The following is an 18,287-nucleotide window of genomic DNA, read 5'->3' on the forward strand; positions in this document are numbered from 1 at the left end:
GTGTGTGTGTGTGTGTGTAGAGACAGGGATTTATTTTTAAGGAGTCGGCTGATACGCAGTTGTTGGAACTGACAAGTGCAAAATAGGCAGTGCAGGCCAGCCAGCTGGAGACCCAGGGAGGAGTTAGTACTGCAGCTTGGGTCTGGAGGCAGAAGTCTCCATGCCTGGGAACCTTTTTCTCTTCAGGCCTTCGATGTAGGATGAGGCACACCCACATTATGGAGGGTTATCTGCTTTACTCAGAGTCTGTTGATTTGTATGTGAATCTCTAAAAAGTATCTTCACGGCAACATCTGGATTGGTGTTTAGCCAGATATTTGGGTACTATAGCTGAACCAAGTTGACACATTAAGATTAAAAACCACAGCTAATGTGTAAGCTCTGTGAGGGCAGCTTTTTTGACTGGAGGACTCTCTGGGTCTCTGGTATGTTTGCCTATATTGTGACTGTTCTTAGTAGGAGATACCCCTAAGCCATTTCCCAGCCCTCTTTGGCCTTAGAACCACTTGTCTGTGGACCTCTTCACAGCTGGACAGTGTGGCCAGTCTTGCTCAAAGCCATACAACTCCTACCATTTCTCAAGATTATATTTGCTTCTACAAGCGTTTCCTTTTAGAGATAGTTTTAGGCATGGTTTCTTAATTTTGTAAAGTAGTTGTATGAAACAGCTGCACTGTAGTCTGCATAGATGATCAAGAACTGTGCTGGTGATTGCACTCACCTTGCTGAGCGCTGAGTGATGTGTGGAATTGTTGAAACACTATTGTACTCCTGAAACTGAGGTGACATTCTATGTCAGCTGTACTTAAATAATTAAAAAAAAAAAAAAACCTACTTGTGCTATTACTTCCAAGATGGAACTGAGCCTACCCTCCTCACCCCCATCCTCCCATTTAATTTCTGGTAATTTTTTTCTGTTCCATTTAAGTGCAGCAGAAATAAATAGGGTTTGGAGAGCTGGGTGGGATGGGGATGTCTTACTTATTCAAGGAATTAACCCTAGGTCAGTCCTTTTCCTCTTTCCTTGTGGCTTCTCTGACTACATACCTTTTTATTACTCACATTTGTCACGAAGTTTTGAGATTGGGAAAATGAATAGACTTTTAGATGCCCAAGGCAACATGCAAACAAATCAGAGACAGAGAAGTCTGAAGGATGGTTAGGAGATGTGTTATTTATCATGTCTTATGCTATAAGGAGACATACAGTATGATGTGTTTTAACCACCATCTTATTCCTCATATAGGGAAATCAGAGAGATATTTTCATCTCCTGCTTGTCTGATTGGAAGTTTTTTAAGGGAAAGGTAATATATTTAATATATTTATAAAGTTCAAGATCCTGTTAAAAAATACTGTGTGGTGACTCAGTGAATAATGTATATTTGAAAGTTCGAAAGATTGTATATTTGAAAGTTGCTAAGATAGTAGATCTTGAACATACTCATTATAAAAAAATAAAGTTGGGGGGCATCTGGGTGACTCAGTTGGTTAAGAATCTGCTTTTGGCTCAGGTCATGATCTTGGGGTCCTGGGATCAAGCCCCTCATCAGGCCCTCTGCTTAGTGGGGAATCTGCTTCTCTGTCCCCATGCTCTTGTGCTCTTCCTCTCTCTCTCTCTCCCCCTCTCAAATAAATAAATAAAATCTTTATGAAAAAGGGAAAAAATTATAAATATATGTGATGATGGATGCTAACTAGACTTAAGTGGTAATTATTTTGCAATATATACATACATCAATTCATTATGTTGTGCACACCTGAAACTAATATAATGTGATGTCAGTTCTTTCAATAAAAAAATGAAAGATTTTAAAATGGCATGAGGTTAAAATAATTCACTCTGTGTTTATCTCTTTAAAGATTCTAAAAAAATTTTTATTTCTATTTATGAGAGAAAGAGACAGCATGCACAAACACATGTGTGTGGGGTGTGGGGGAGGAGGCAAGAGGGAGAGGGAAGGAGAATCTCAAGCAGGCTCCCCACTGACCATGGAGCAGGACATGGGGCTTGATCTCACAACCCTGAAATCATGACCTGAGCAGAAATCAAGAGTTGGATGCCTAACTGACTGAGCCACCCAGGCACCCCTAAAAATTAACTGTTTTTAATGAAAGCAAATACATGCACACTGTAGAAAATGTAAAAAATAAAGACCTGTGACCGAAAAAAATGAAAATACCCGTAATCCACTACTTAAGAGGACTAGCTTTTGTGCATATATCTTTTTTTGTGCAAATTTATTTTTTTACTAAAAATGTGATTATTTTCTTTTATATATTACTTTATACTTAATGTATTTGTCCATTTTTTATTTTATTCAGTTCATATTATTCAGTAGTTTTCTTTGATGTCATTGTAATGGCTGCATGGTATTCCATGGGAAGGACATACTTTATTTATTTATTTAACCATTAATTTATTTAACTATTTCCCATTAGAAGGTGTTAAGATTTCTTTGAATTTTTAAATGAAAGAACTACTTAGCACCTCTTTTCCTAAATATTTATATGACGTTTATCTTAAGAATATTTTCTATTCTGAGACATGAAATATTTGTATTATTTTACAGTGTGTCTATTTCTAAGACATTGAACATAAACATATAGAGAATAAATGTAATTCACAAGTTAAGTTTTTTTTTTTAAAGATTTTATTTATTTGAGAGAGAGAGAGAAGGCATGAACAGGGGGAGAGGGAGAAGCAGGCTCCCTGCTATGCAGGGAGTCCAGTGCCCGATCCCAGGATCCTAGGATCATGACCTGAGCCAAAGGCAGATGCTTAACCGACTGAGCCACCCAGGTGTCCCTCATTAGTTATTTTCTGTTGCAACACTAAGAATTTACTGCTTCTAAACCCCCCCTCATCTTTTTAAAAAGATGTATTTATTTATTTATTTGAGAGAGAGAGAGAGTGAGTACTAGTGGGGGGGGCAAGGGAGCCAGAGAGAGAATCTTACGTAGCTCCATGCTGAGTGTGGAGCCCAAGGTGGGGCTCAATCATGTATGACTTGAGACGAAACCAAGTCAGATGCTTAACCAACTATGCCACCCAGGCGTCCCTGAAGCCCCTTTTTTTGATCCTTTCAGTTCAGGTAAGTGGGAGACATGGTTATTTTTTTTCAGAAGTGGGCAGAATAACCTCTATTTTTTTGTGTGTGTAGTGTGGCTTTTTAAAAAAGATAAATATTTAATGTGGTGACTCAGTGGGTTAAGCCTTTGCCTTCTGCTCATGTCATTTTCTCAGGGTCCTAGGTTAGAGCCCCTTATCGGGCTCTCTGCTCAGCAGGTATCCTGCTTCCCCCTCTCTCTCTGCCTGCCTTTCTGCCTACTTGTGATTGCTGTCTGTCAAATAAATAAATAAAATCTTAAAAATAAATAAATAAATATTTAATATAAGATCATATCAGAACTAAACTTGGATAGTATGTATAGTGTTAATGTGGGCTTTATTTTTTTAAATCTTTTAGAAATAATTATAAGTGGTCAGTGACATTCTCAATTGAATTTGTGTTTAGCCTAATTATTTATTGTAAAGTTGAGGGAAAAAGTAATTTTGTTGAAATGAAATAAGATTTAGAAGAAGAGCTTCATCTGGATAAATAGTCTGATGAAATCTATAATTTTGAAGTGTCCTATTCCATTTACTATCCATGTACTTTTAAATTTTATCTTCCTTCTATAGAAAATCTGCAGAAACGATGCTTATTCACTTGGACTTAAATAAAGCAAGAAGTGCCTTTAAAGAGTTAACCCAGAAGGACTGGATTGCTAACACGGTGGTATTCTTTAGATTCTTATATAGAAAAAGAAAATACATTAAAATGTCTTTTTTTTTTGACAATTCAAAATTTGAGAAGAAATACTTTGTTTCAGGAGAGTCTCAGACCCTGTAGCATATCCAGATCTGGTGAAAGTCAGATGGCGTTCAGGAGTTGGTCCCTTTGGGGCAAATTGGTTGCTCTGGTAATCCCATGGATGACAAGTAGTCTCGGGGGTTCGTCTGTACCCACAAACAGCATACACACACACACACACACAATCTGTACATAGATGTACACACTCTCTGGAGGGAATTTTGTCAACTCAGGCTATAAGGAAGATGACTGAAGGATGTGTTGAGGTTGGTAAACTAGAACACAAAGACGTGTTATCTATAATTATTTTAAACATAGGTATAGACATGAGAACACTTTTTGTTATGAACATCCCCCTTACCCGGGACTATCTGGATTCTTTTTCTCTGTGTTTCGTTCTATTGCACTTCCTTTCTTTAGGTTTTAGAATGTTCTTTGGGGGATTGTTGCTCTTTGTTTCAGTACTGTTATTATTGTCCTTAGGTTTCCCACTTTGCCAAATGCTCCAAACGTGTTTCCTTCATTAGTTTAGCCTTTCTTGATGTAGTCTCTATTTATTTCTCTGTTCTCTTAATATTGGTTGATCTAGGGGTAGTACTTTCTATGTTCTCTCAATCTGTTTCTTTTTTTTTGTTGTTTTTTTAAAGATTTTATTTATTTATTTGACAGAGAGAGATCACAAGCAGGCAGAGAGGCAGGCAGAGAGAGAGGAGGAAGCAGGCTCCCTGCCGAGCAGAGAGCCCGATGTGGGGCTCGATCCCAGGACCCTGAGATCATGACCTGAGCCGAAGGCAGCGGCTTAACCCACTGAGCCACCCAGGCGCCCCTCTCAATCTGTTTCTTTCCTGGTGTCACTCTGGTTCCTTTTCTCTCTCCCTGGGCCCCTCTTCCGTCTCCCCTCCCTCCCCCCTCCCTTTTCTTTGCTCCTCCCTTCTGCTCCCTTCCCCTCCATTCCACTGTGCTTTCTTTTCCTCTCCTCACCTCTTTCCTCCCCTTCTTTCTTCCTCCCTGTCCCCCATTTCCCCTCTTTCCATTCCTTTCTCCTCCCTCTCCCCCTCTCCTTCTCATTTGCTCTTGGCCTCTGTTTCTGTACCTCTCATTATCTCTCAGTCTCCCTATCATCTCTCCCTCCTTCCTTTCCTGCCTCACCTGTTCTGCTCTATCCTCTAAAACCAGCATTCTCTATCTGAGCTTCAGGGTCTCTTTACACACACTCCTTTCTCTTGAGGGAAGATGAAAGTCTAATTCTGTTAACCTTGGCAGGACCATGGCCCTGTTAGGGGTTAAGGTAAAATGGATCCCTAATTGTGTACCTTTGTCAGAACTCTGCAGCATTTAGTAGGAAGATACCACTTCTGCATCTGTGGAGGGAAGAATTTGGGCCAGTTCCTCACTAAAGCTAATTGTACCTTGGTTGTGCCAGAACAATATTGTATGATATGCAGTCAGCATAATCATAGAGCAGTCTTCCCGTTATTTAGGCCAAATAGTTGGCTAAGAAAACCTGTAATGTTTCTTTCTATTTTGAGATTTCTGGGACACAGATTCACAGACTTTTGCAGTTCATTCTTTCATTCGGTAGGCTCTTGGATGCTTGCTCTGTGTAGGGCACTGTGGTGCGGACTCCTGGTGAAAATAAGAGACATGCTCCCAGTTTTTAAAACACTTAGGGACAAAGACGAACACGCAGGTATTAGTGGGAAGACTGGGTGTGTTTTACGCTCCGCTGCTTTCCCTGAAGCCACACTTAGAATCTAGTTAGTGTATAATTAATATTTCTGGATGAATTCAGTCATCACTAGGGCAATGAATGGTCATCTCTCTACTTAGAGCAATCAATTCAAGGTCCCCAGAGGAAGTATGAGTTTACCATGTGCCTACCTCAGGAGGGGCATTCCTGGCAGGCAGGAAAGTACACTGAGGCACAAGTGTGTGGAACAAGATGGTTGACGTGAGAGGATCACAGTAGTTCTGCAGGTCTAAGGGGAAGGCTGGGAGGTTGGGTGATATGGCAGCTGATGAGCACTGAGGTAGGAGGGGTGTATGTTACCGGGAGGTGTTAGAGTAATCAGATATGTTCACTCCAAAGACTGAACCATGTAGTAGAGCCTGCTATAGTGTTTTGATACAGAAATAGATAATTACAAGAATTTGTCCATTTAGAGACATCATTTAGTTCATATCATAATTTAATGATTAAGAGATTGGGTTTTGGTGTCAGAAAGATCCAGAAGAGATTCCCACTTAGCTCTGTGACTTTGAGCAGATACAGAGTTCCTGTCTATAAAATGGGGTAAAATACCATCTATGTTCTCGAAGAACTATAACCTGATTAACATATGTAAAGCACTTAGCATAATACTTGACAAATGAGTACTCCTAAATAAGTACAGCTTCTCAGTGGATTTTGAAACAAATTATTTCTTTTATCTGGGCACATCTAACATAAACATTCAGAATTGCATTTGAATTTTTCTTGGAATGCTTGTGTTCTGGTTTGGGGAAATGGTAAATGGAGATTGGAAGAACTAAAAGATTGAGTTTGTAGTGGAGAGTTGGTGATGAGGCAGGTGGTCCTGTGAGGAAACCATGCTATTTTTGTTGCTGGGGTTATTGCTTTTTGTTCGTGTGGGGTTACTTCATGTTGCTTTTGGGGGTTCTTATGCATTCTTTTTCTTTAAAGATAATGAGGTAGGATAGTGGAACGAGGGTGTAGAATGTAGTATTTGTTATTGGGAGGGCTGCCTATTTTGATTTCCTTGTTCATCCAGTATAACTTTAAGATGATTTTTTCTCTACCTCCTTCATGCTTCTCAGTAATTAAATGGGATGACGCTTGTCACGTATCTATACCTCGAGTATTTGGGAAGCTATGTGAGATTGGATGTAAACATTGGTTTTAGGACTGAATGATTATTCCAGTTCCTTGGTGGAATGAAACTCCAGGTTCTAGATTTTATTTTATTACAAATTGCATCTAGTTCTTGCTGTGTTTTGAGTGTCTTTTCCCTGATCTTTTTGACCACAGATAACCACATGTCTCAGGGATAATCTGCTCAAAAATCTTCCATTTCATTCCCCACACCAAGAAGCTTTAGAGATTTTCTTCCTTCTCCCTGAGTGTCCCATGATGCATGATTATAACAACTGGGAGAGCCTGGTGGTTCCGTTTGCAGAGGCTATTTGTGCCATGAATGACCAATCTTTACGGGTTCTAGGTAAGACTGATGATTTACATTTTGAAAATACTTTAACCATCCTCTCAGTGGAAATGCACACCTGGTAAAGTTATAGCAAAACTCAGATAATTGTTAACTATGTTACTGTTTTTTAGTTCATATTCTTAGCACATTGTAAAGATGCTGTAGTAAATATTGTAGTCATCCAAAATAGGTTGTTTCGCTACCTTTTTAGAGTTCTTGTAATGGTACATACGTGGTTTGGTCATGAAGTCCTTTGTTCCCAACTTTTCGTTATGAAAAATTCCATAGAAGTTGGAGGAATAGTACCCGAATATCCATATATCCTCTGCCTTAGAGTCAACGACAGTTAACCTCTTGCCATGTGTGCTTCGTGCTTTATGAGCAGCTTACATTTCATGTTTGCTGAAATACTTGAAAGTAAGTTGGACACGTCATGACATTTCACCCATAATATTTCAGCATGCATCTATTAAGAGCCTGTGTTAAACCAATCACTATCACACCTAATAAAATTAGTCATAATTCCATAATATCTATGCCATACTCAAATTTCTGTACTTGTCATAAAAGTATTTTACAGCCCCCCTTTTTTTTAAGAGTCTAGGTCAGTTGTCCTGTAGAACGCCCTACATGTAAATTTGTCTGATTATTTCCAGCCTTCTCTACTTCAAGTGCATTGGAAGTTAGGTCTAGGGGCTTGATTAGATTTTAATGAGGTTTTTATTTTGACAAATAGCATATTCAGCCCAAGGAAGTCCATTCTTTCTTAATGTTTTTTATTAAATCTAGGTAAGTGAGTGATGAAGAACTAGTGTAAAGCATTTTTTGGTTTTTCACAATGCTGAGAGGTGCATGTGTGTGTGTGCTTTCTTTTTAGTAAGCTCTAGGACCAACATGGGGGCTTGAACTCATGACCCTGAGATTAAGAGTCACATGCTGTGTTGAGCTAGCCAGACACCCCCGGAGGTGTTTTCTTGAAAGTAGGCTCCACACCCAATGTGGGGCTTGAACTCACAACCCTGAGATTAAGAGTCCCATGCTCTACTGAGTCAGCCAGGTGCCCTGAGAAGTGTTTAAGAGTTCAAAACTCATGCTGGGAGTGAGAAGAAGAAAGTTGTGCAATTGCAATTAATTCTTAAGTCTGGTTTTTAAAACAACATGCTATTTGATCTGGGTAAAAAAAAAAAAAAAGTGACTTGTCAGGTTTTTTTTCCCACAAATTAATTAGATCAGGTTCATGTGTTTGTTATATCAAGGGATTTTTCTCAAGGACATTAAATTCATGAACTTACTTGATTGCCTTAGTAGTTAACTAAAAACTTTATCACAAATATGTTTTTGTAACTGATAGAATTGACAGTGTTCAATCTGTTTACCTTTAAAAAGCCAAGAGAAATGACATGCCAACAATTGTTTATGTTTGTATTCTTCAGAGGAGTACTGGGCATCCCTGCAGGAACCTGCATTCGTCAGGCTAGTCCAGATGTTTAAAAGAGCCGTCACTGCTCAGTTGCACTACTGGACTGAAAGCTCGGAGAACAACTACCACGTTAAGGCTCTCCTAGAAATACTGAAAAAGCTGCATAGGGTAAGGGTCTTTTAGACACTTACAGATACGATTTTTATTTTGCAGTAAAAAAGGTCCCTTGGTTTCAACTGGCCCAAATATTAAGCAAACTCGGAAAACATGTTTATATTGCTATTTTTAAATTTTTGTTTTCTGTGAGTTAAGTCATGTGTATCAAAGAGAGTATGTACTTATCTGTGTGTAGTTTGAAGAGAAGTAATTCATACACATTTTATTACTTTCCTTTTCCATGTCGCACTGGCTAAGCCTTCCTCTATAATGTTGAATAGAAGGGTTGATGATGGTAGGTTCTTTACCTTGTTTGTGATTCTATTTATTTATTTATTTATTTATTTATTTTAAATTTTTTTTTATTTATTTGACAAGAGTAAGAGAGCACGAGCAGGGGGAGTGGCAGATGGGAGAGGAAGAGGCAGGTTCCCCACTGAGCAGGGAGTCTGAAGGTGGGGCTTGATTCTAGGACTCTGGGATCATGACCTGAGGCAAAGGCAGACTCTTAACTGACTGAGGCACTCACGTGCCCCTATTTATTTATTTTTAAAGGTTTGATTTTATCATGAAGTAATCTCTACACCCAATGTGGGGCTTGAACTCACACCCCCAAGATCAAGAATCACGTACTGCCCAGACTGAGCCAGCCAGGTGCCCCTTGTTTATGATTTTATTTTATTTTATTTTATTTTATTTTTTTAAAGATTTTTTTTTTTTTTTAAGATTTTATTTATTTATTTGACAGAGAGAGATCACAAGTAGACGGAGAGGCAGGCAGAGAGAGAGAGAGAGAGGGAAGCAGGCTTCCTGCTGAGCAGAGAGCCTGATGTGGGACTCGATCCCAGGACCCTGAGATCATGACCTGAGCCGAAGGCAGCGGCTTAACCCACTGAGCCACCCAGGCGCCCTATGATTTTATTTTTTTAAATATTTATTTAAATTCAGTTAACATATAGTATATTATTAGTTTCAGAGGTTGTTGTTAGTGATTCATCAGTCTTACATAACACTTAAGTGTTCATTCCTTCACATGCCCTCCTTAATGTCCATCACCCAGTTACCTCATTCTCCACCCCTCCCCCCTCCAGCAGCCCTCAGTTGTTTGTGATTTTATTTTATTTTATTTTTTAAGATTTTATTTATTTATTTGACAGACAGAGATCACAGTTAAGCAGAGAGGCAGGCAGGAGAGAGAGAGGGAAGCAGGCTCCCTGCTGAGCAGAGAGCCTGATGTGGGGCTCTTTCCCAGGACTCTGGGATCATGACCTGAGCTGAAGGCAGAGGCTTTAACCCACTGAGCCACCCAGGCGCCCCAAGATTTTATTTTTTTATTTGACAGAGATCACAAGTAGAGAGGTAGGCAGAGAGAGAGAGAGAGAGGAGGAAGCAGGCTCCCTGCTGAGCACAGAGCCCAATGACCCTGGGATCATGACCTGAGCTGAAGGCTGAGGCTTAACCCACTGAGCCACCCAGGTGCCCCTGTTTGTGATTTTAAAGGAAGAATTTGAATATCACTATTTATTTTAAAGATTTTATTTATTTATTTGACAGAGAGAGATCACAAGTAGGCAGAGAGGCAGGCAGAGAGAGAGGAAGGGAAGCGGGCTTCCCGCTGAGCAGCGAGCCCGATGCGGGACTCGATCCCAGGACCCTGGGATCGTGACCTGAGCTGAAGGCAGCGGCTTAACCCACTGAGCCACCCAGGCGCCCCTGAGTATCACTATTAAATAGGATGTTTACTGTAGAGTTTTTTAAAATAACCCTTATAGGTAAAGGTTGTTTCTAAATATTAAACATTTTAAATCCATGCAAATACTGACTCCCTCTTTTCCTGCTGAAATTCGAGTTAATTTGTATGTTTGACTTTCTCAGTCTTATCTTTCATGTCTCTTATCCATCTCTCCGTGTGAGTGCATCCCATTCTGAATGACTTCTTTAAAGATTTTATTTATTTATTTGACAGAGAGAGAGATCACAAGTAGACAGAGAGGCAGGCAGAGAGAGAGAGAGAGAGAGGGAAGCAGGCTCCCTGCTGAGCAGAGAGCCCGATGCGGGACTCGATCCCAGGACCCTGAGATCATGACCTGAGCCGAAGGCAGCGGCTCAACCCACTGAGCCACCCAGGCGCCCCTCCCCCATTCTGAATGACTTCTTTAGCCATATTTTTCTGTCCATGAAATCTCCTTTTAGTGATTTTTGTCTGCTAATAAAACTGCCCTTTGGGTTTTCATTCCAAGTATTATGTTTTCCACTTCCAGAAGTTTGTTTCTTTGAAAATTTTTTGTTGGTCAGTATTATGGTATCTGAGTCTTTTATTTTCAAGCTTTCCTTCTGCTTATTTAAATCCATATGCATCATACCTCTGGTATCTGAAGTCATTACAGGTCAGCTTTGCCCTCTTCCTTCTGCTGAATCTTCCTCATGTGTGCTTTCATTTTTGTGTTTAGTGACTGTGTGTGTGTGTGAGAGAGAGACACACACACACACACACATTTTCCTTGGAACATTATCTTCTGGAATTCTTTAAGGGCTGTGTTTCTCCAGGAAGATTTTCTTGTACCAGGTTCCTAGAGACACCACATCTGTTAGGTACTACGGTTAAATTAAATTCTTGGCTTGAAGCTCTTCAGATCTCCAGGTGTGGTCTGAATATGGTGTGTGAATTTTCAGGAAGGTGCTTCTGTGATTGCAAATTCTGTAGGTGACTTTTTTTTCCTGCAACTTGGCACCATTTTGACTAGCTGCGGTTTGCTTCCTGGAGTTGGTGTCAAGGTACGGTGGTGGACTGTTCATTTCTAGCTTACCCTCACTCTGATGGTTTAGCCCTTTTGGATGCCTGATTTATGAGATAGTTTTCTATCATTGGCCCCATAATTTGAACAGAATCTGGGTTTTGTCTCCATTCCCCAAAGCCCCAAGCATTGCAGACTGAAGTTAAGTTCCCCAGGTTTGGCAAATACTCTGAAGGCAAATGCCACTTTCACCTCATTTTTGACCTGGTTATTCATATCTACTTACAATATTGGTGTTGCATTAAAAATATCTGTTTACACTTCATCTTGTATTTCTGATTGTTTTCAGCAAATAAAGATACCTAATCTGCCAAACTGCTTTAAAAAAAGAGAATTCTGCCATACTGCTGAAATCAGTGGCCTTCATCTCTGGCTACTTTTAAAGGTTTTGTACAAAAGAGAAAGATTAATAAAAAAAATAATTTGAGTTTTGAGAAATTGAGGAATTTACCAAAAAGTACAGGAAAGTATATTCTCATGAGCTTTTTCCACTTGCAAAAAAGGAATCCTGAGAAATACTGAAGCAGTAACAAGAATCCTCAAGAAATCCTGCTCTATCCTTTGACTCTTAACGGTGACATTAGATTATTTGTCAGGCTCCCTCCCCAACCTCAGGAGGAAGACTATAGGAAGCCACAAGGATAAAACACTCACTTTTTCCACAACTGGGGATGTGCAAGGCTGAGATCAGCAGGTTCCAGCGGACCATATCATGGAGTTGAAATAGCTTCATGATGCTCTGGGTGGTGGTGCTGGAGGTTTGGATCATCTAGGGCCTAGGTCAGGGTTAATACAATATTCTAGGTGAATGGAAGCCAAGAGGAGCTTTTAGAGGACATCTTGAGAGTGAGTCATTTAGGCGGGGACTGTGCCCATCTATGTCAAGTACTTACTGTCACTCATGTCCAAAGCATGTAGTGTCATTATCAGTGTCTTCACTGACTGATGATTAGTGCTCTTGTAGGGTGTCCATGTGATACCCCTGGTCATCGGGCGATGGAGGCTGGAAGACACCCCCCACCCCAGTTTAGGAGGGGGGTGTTCCACACATGCCCTATCAGAGGGAGACGTCTGTAAATGGTATATTGTTAAGCTCTAAAGAACAGGACATGATATATTGGGCCCCAGAGTACTTTGGATTTAGGCTGTGATTTTAGGCTGTGTTTTTCCTTGGACCTAAAATTCTTTAAAGCTTTTCTATGAATTAAAAGTAAGTACGAGTAAGTTTATCATCATATCATCAATTTCTGCTATTAAATTGTAGGTATTCTTTATGTTCCTGAAAATTTGGGCCTTGGCCAGTGGAGGAATTGGATAGAACTTTATTCTGGTCATTGAAAAAGAGTGTTTAATTTGCTGTTTATGCTGATAATCTAATCAACAGCCATAAAGCAGAATTGTCTTTATATATATAAAACTTTCTCATGGGCCATATTTTATTAAAGGTAAACCAGGCCGTGTGTCAACTACCTGAAAATATTTTCAAAGTAAACGAGCTTACGCACTGGCTTGATTTTTATGGGGATGCATACAGAAGGTCTGCTTGGAAAATTAACTCTGTAAGTATAGCATGTTTATTATTTATTTAGTAAAGATTCTATTTTTTAAAACTAATCTGTACACCCAGTGTGAGAGGTCAGACTCAAAACCCATGAGATAAAGAGTTGCATGCTCTACCAACCAAACCAGCCAGTCACCCCATTAGGGTATGTTCAGAGGGGGGAGTGAGTTAATGTAGGTATTTGTGCTATAACTCTTATGCATGGGTTTCCAATCCTTGTACCCTGCAAAATTGCTCAGAAGAAATAACAGGGCTTACAGGAAAAGCGAGATAGTCCCCTCAAAACCAATGCAGTTTTGTAGCCAGAGCCCTCATAGAAAAGTGGTTACTACCTTAGATCACTTGGATCAACCAGGTAAGCAGCTCTTGGAGAGCGTCACAAGAATATGAAAATGCACCAAACAAATGGTAGAAATGGACTCACACTCTAATGAGAGAATTGGTGGTACTGAGATGGTGCAGATGGGAGTGGGGCTTTCTTAGGTGGGCGTACAAGGCAGCATGACTCACCAGGAGCCAGCAAGCAGAATGGGGCTGCAACTTTGGTGGTGGCTCTGGGTATGTCCTTTTTTTATTTTCTGAAATTGAAGCTGAAGGGCTGTTCCTGCCAGTTCAGCAGCTGACCTGAGCTTTTTTTCCTTCTCTCTGAATGTTGGAATTCTGCCCCTAGCACATTGACCCTTAACTGGCAGAAGTCAAATACGAGCTCAGCACCTATCCACATTATATCATTCACCTATTTTCCTCAGTGCATCTGAACTAATTTACATTTTGAAAGTGCACATTGCTGCAGAACAAACTCTTTGGGAAAGTGTCTAGAGTTTACAATTGATTGCTAAGTTAAATGAGCACTGAAAAATACTAGCTCAATTTTTATTTATTTATTTTTAAGTACTAGGTTTAGATATCTCTCATTGATACACACAAAACATTTTCTTAGAATTTTAGGTATCTAAGTACTACTGACCAGCAATTTGGATTGCTTCTGCTAGAAGAACTGAGACCTTAAACTTAAGTGTCAGGGATTTTAGGCTGTGAGTTAAGGTGTAAGATTTCTCTGTTCTTTCATTTGTCAGAATTCTTGCCATTTCCATTTTTAGGACACTTCAGTAGACACTCAGTATCCTGTCATATTCAGTCATTTTCCATTTATCTTTAATATTCTGTCGAAAATCAAACTACTGTATGCAGATTCACTTTTAAAAATACAGGTATGTATGCCTACTTCTTTGTCTTCATTAACAAATCAGATGATAAATGCCGTCTTAAGTATACAATATTTTGGGGGTTGATAACATTGAAAACAATGGTTATAACATTCATGGAGCTTAGACTACCAAAGGTGGCAAGAAAGACTGTCGTAATTTGGATTGGCCTGGCTTTGAGGCACATTAGGGCCTCAGCAGTGGAAGAGAGAGCAGCATGGACAGCTCCCCTAGCTTGTGGGGCTTTTGCCTTGAGGTTGGGCCCTGTATACAGGTCTTCTGTACAGCACCAAAAGAGGCATAGTAGACTTGGGCTTGGTTGGGATTAGCAAACCCATATTTAAGGAGCCCAGACTAATTAAAAAACAGAGCAGTGGCAATAGAGGGGACAGAGGACTCTTGAAATGCGGACACACATAGATGGCTGGTAGTCTAATGGTGCCATGATCAAGTTTGTAAAAAGTGTCCTCTTTTCAGTGACCTGTCATCGGGTGAGTTGGTTCTATTTGTCACCATATCCAAAAAGTGATTTTGAACTTAAAACTGAACTATCGAAAATGCCTCCGGAAATGAAAGTGCGCAAGAGTGCTGCTCTTGTTACTGCTTTTATATATGCATCTGGATATGTATATGTGCAAATCATATTCAAATATAGGTCATAACATTGGATACTTTTATATAATGCAGTTAACCACTATAAAACAAAATGGGAAATTGATTTATAAATATGACCATTGATGAAATATTTAACAAAGGAAATATGAAAGGAAAAAAGATACAAGAACTTTATTTTCCTTCAACTCTTACAACTCCTCTCCTCTAATTTTTAGCAGGCCTCCAGTGATAATTTTATGGACCTAGTATTTGATTGTTCATTGTGCTGAGAGCCTTAGACTTGAATTGCCATTTGGTCAGATAGACAGTCTGTGTGTGTGTGTGTGTGTGTGTGTGTGTGTGTGTGGTGCATGTGCACGCATCTGTCTTTCTGTCTCATATATAACTAAATTTTAGATTATCTGTGCTCTAAAATCTCTCACTGGGTTTTTCTCCTAGCATAGGATATCTTTAAAGGGATCTCATTCCTGAAGTTTCCTGCAGCATACTTTCTTTCTGAACTTCTTTTCCAAATGAGGAGGTTATGTTCAGCACACTGCTTCAGTGCTTGCTAATCATTCTCTTAACCTAATGATGGCAGTTAGCTTTGGTAGCTGAAGTATTAATAATTGTTGCCAGATAAAGTAGACCAGTGGAGGCCACACCTGGTCACTTTCCTGCTTACACTGGTTGGCTCCACAAAATTTTTCATCCTCCAGGTGTTTCTTCGGCTCACAGAGGGTGACTGCTGAATGTATGGCTTCTCTCCAGTGGCTTATGTAAATAAGGCTCTGTTCATGAATGTTCGTGACAAGCACTCATAATAAATGGAACCAAATTCCCACTTAGAGCAAATGGTGAAATAAGTGAAACATTTCTGTTTTCCTAGGAGAAGAAATTTAGAGCATGTATGCGGTTGGCTGGAATTGTGGAACAAGGAGGGTCTGAATTAGCTTTGCTGCCCACTTTGAATCTAACAGTTAGAAGGAGTCACTTGATTGAAGATGTTTTGAGTCACCTAAATCAGTTTGAGAATGAAGATCTGAGGAGAGAGTTAATGGTAAAGTATAATTCTCAATATTTTTGCTGCTGAGAGAAGGAAAACATAAAAGGATGGACAGTGGGTCTTGCAGAGAAGAAAGAATCTCCCTTTGCCGTGGAGTGTTGCTCTGATTCCCCATGTAGCTGTGAATACCTGGGAATAGCTGCGGGCACTTAGTTGCCCTCGGGCTGAGGAGCAGCGGTTGAAAGGGTTGTCCTCCCCCAGCCTGGGCAGCTAAAAATTCCAGAACTACCCGTAAAAGGTCCAGTCCTTCCTGAGGCCTGACCCACCCTAACTAGTCACCCCCTGGGGAGGGTTCCAGTGAGATGAGGTTGACACAGAGATTTGAGGATTAGTTTCTGCTCTCATACATGTACGCAGATTGCTTTGTGGAAAAGAGAACTTCCTCTTTATTAACTGTAGTTTTTTGAGGGTATTATTTTAGAAAGCCCCATGTTCTGAACATAAATGATCTCTGGTTTAGTTATTCTATAACTTGTCTTACTAGTAGATATTGGACACAGGATAATAATAATATCTAGTGAATCTGGTGAACATTTTCCTTGTGCCAAGAACACTGTGAATGCTTCACAAATATTTATGTAACCCTTTCAGTGACACTGCATGGAAGGTTCTGTTTTTCCTTTGTTTTGCTGATGTGGAAACTGAGGTACAGAATGATTAGGTGACTTCCCCAAGGGCAGTCCAGCTGAGAAGTATCAGAGCCAGAATTTGGGCCCAACTGTTAGGCTCCAGACTTTCCACTTAATCACGACAAAGATTTGCCTGATGATATTTATTAGAATGTTTTGATAGACCTTAGTTTATCACTTCTCCTACTCAGATTAAAGAATGACTTGACTCAAGTTCAAGACACTATTTTAAAAGTATATTGCACTGGGGTTTGTGGTTAGAGGTAGCATTGCCACATGTTTTTGCATATAGGTAGTTTTTAAAAATCTAACAAACTCATTATGTAAATCTTAACCTGTGATGGCAAGCCAGCCCACTGAGTTATTTTAGTTCCACTTTTATAGTTCATCATCCCTTTTAAACATTTAGGTAACATTTGATGAGCAGCCACCATTTTCAAGACTGTGAGAGGCGTTTTGCATATGTTTTTCTGTTTAATCTTTCTGATAATCTCGTGAGAAAACTGAGGCTCTGTGAGATGAAGAACCTTGCCCATAGGAAGGGACAGAGTAAGGATTTGACAACTTGGATTTTACTTATTTATTTTTTTTAGAGAGACGGGACAAAGGGGAAGGGAAAGGGAGAGACTCCCAAGCAGACTCCACACGGAGGAGAGAGCCCAACACAGGGCTTGATCCCAGGACCCTCAGATCATGACCTGAGCTAAAACCAAGAGTTGGACACTTAGCTGACTGAGTTACCCAGGTGCCCCAATACCTCGTCTTCTAAAGATTTTGAGTAATTTACTGAGGTTTGAAACTCACATCTCTAGAAAATAGAAGAGGCATCCATCAATTTAAAGCAGTAAAAGGAGCTTTTGGGGAAGTGCCATGGAACATCCTGAAGGCAACTTTGAGCAGGCCTTTTCACAGGAGTGTGTGTCAGTCAGAGAGAAGGTAGAGTGGAGAGGAGGGTTAAATGGCTGCAGGTGGTAGGGGAAGTTTAAAGGGAAATCGAGCATCCAGGGAAAGCGGAAAGGTGGAACTAGCGCAGAACTGCAAGAATTTCTCGTATTAAAGCAGCAGGAAAAAGAAGAGAGAAATAAAAAACCTAGTTAATGCTTCATAAGGGAAAGTAAGGGAGAAAACAGTGTGAAGAAAGAAGAGGGGATTGGAAGTGTAAAATGAGCTCATGAAATCAGGGAGAGGAGACGTGCGAACGGTCCTCGGAATTCAGGGGTTCACAGGTTCTTGGTCCTCTTGAAGAGAGCACTTAAGTAGGGAAATAGTTTTGGAAGTTGGTATACCTGATTCTCCAGAATTTGGTGACCTAGAGTAGAAGCCAGTATTCACTGTATGAGACAGTGGTGTTGAGATTTTCTTCTTTTAAGAGTAAGGGAAAACTCAACACATTTGTACACTGAAGTGAGGGATTCTAAGAAGGAAGGGCAGGAATGAGTGAGTATTTGAAGGAGCAAAGATGCGTTATGGTAGAATCATCCTAGGAAGAGATTGGTGTCCCTGGGTATCTTCTCAAGGAGTAAACAATGAAGCCAGTAGGTAACTTGTGTGTGCTCTGGTTTTTCAGCCTTTGAAAATCCAACTATTATTTATTTCTTTATGTTTATTTTCATTTAACTTATCGTTCCTTATTACATAATAATGATGCCAATTGAGGTCAGCTTAGTAGCTGAAGATAACAGGCTTGACAGATACAGGATTAAATCTAGGCTGCACCCCTTCGCTGTGTGTGACCTTGGGAAGTTAATATTTAAGTTCTTTTTTTTTTTTAAGATTTTATTCATTTGACAGGCAGAGATCAC

General features: G+C 40.0%; 1 protein-coding gene across 1 annotated transcript in view; it reads left to right on the forward strand.

Moving 5' to 3' along the window:
• Positions 1-18,287, forward strand: part of HERC5 (HECT and RLD domain containing E3 ubiquitin protein ligase 5) — a 43,001-nt gene that overhangs the window by 14,302 nt on the left and 10,412 nt on the right. The window contains exons 10-16 of the mRNA XM_047717950.1: positions 1,247-1,306; positions 3,685-3,778; positions 6,885-7,074; positions 8,493-8,647; positions 12,876-12,989; positions 14,092-14,202; positions 15,680-15,850. Of these exons, the coding sequence (XP_047573906.1) occupies positions 1,247-1,306; positions 3,685-3,778; positions 6,885-7,074; positions 8,493-8,647; positions 12,876-12,989; positions 14,092-14,202; positions 15,680-15,850 (895 nt within the window). The remainder of the gene's footprint in view (positions 1-1,246; positions 1,307-3,684; positions 3,779-6,884; positions 7,075-8,492; positions 8,648-12,875; positions 12,990-14,091; positions 14,203-15,679; positions 15,851-18,287) is intronic.

Source organism: Lutra lutra, chromosome 2 (assembly GCF_902655055.1).
Source record: "Lutra lutra chromosome 2, mLutLut1.2, whole genome shotgun sequence".
Classification (NCBI taxonomy): Eukaryota; Metazoa; Chordata; class Mammalia; order Carnivora; family Mustelidae; genus Lutra; species Lutra lutra.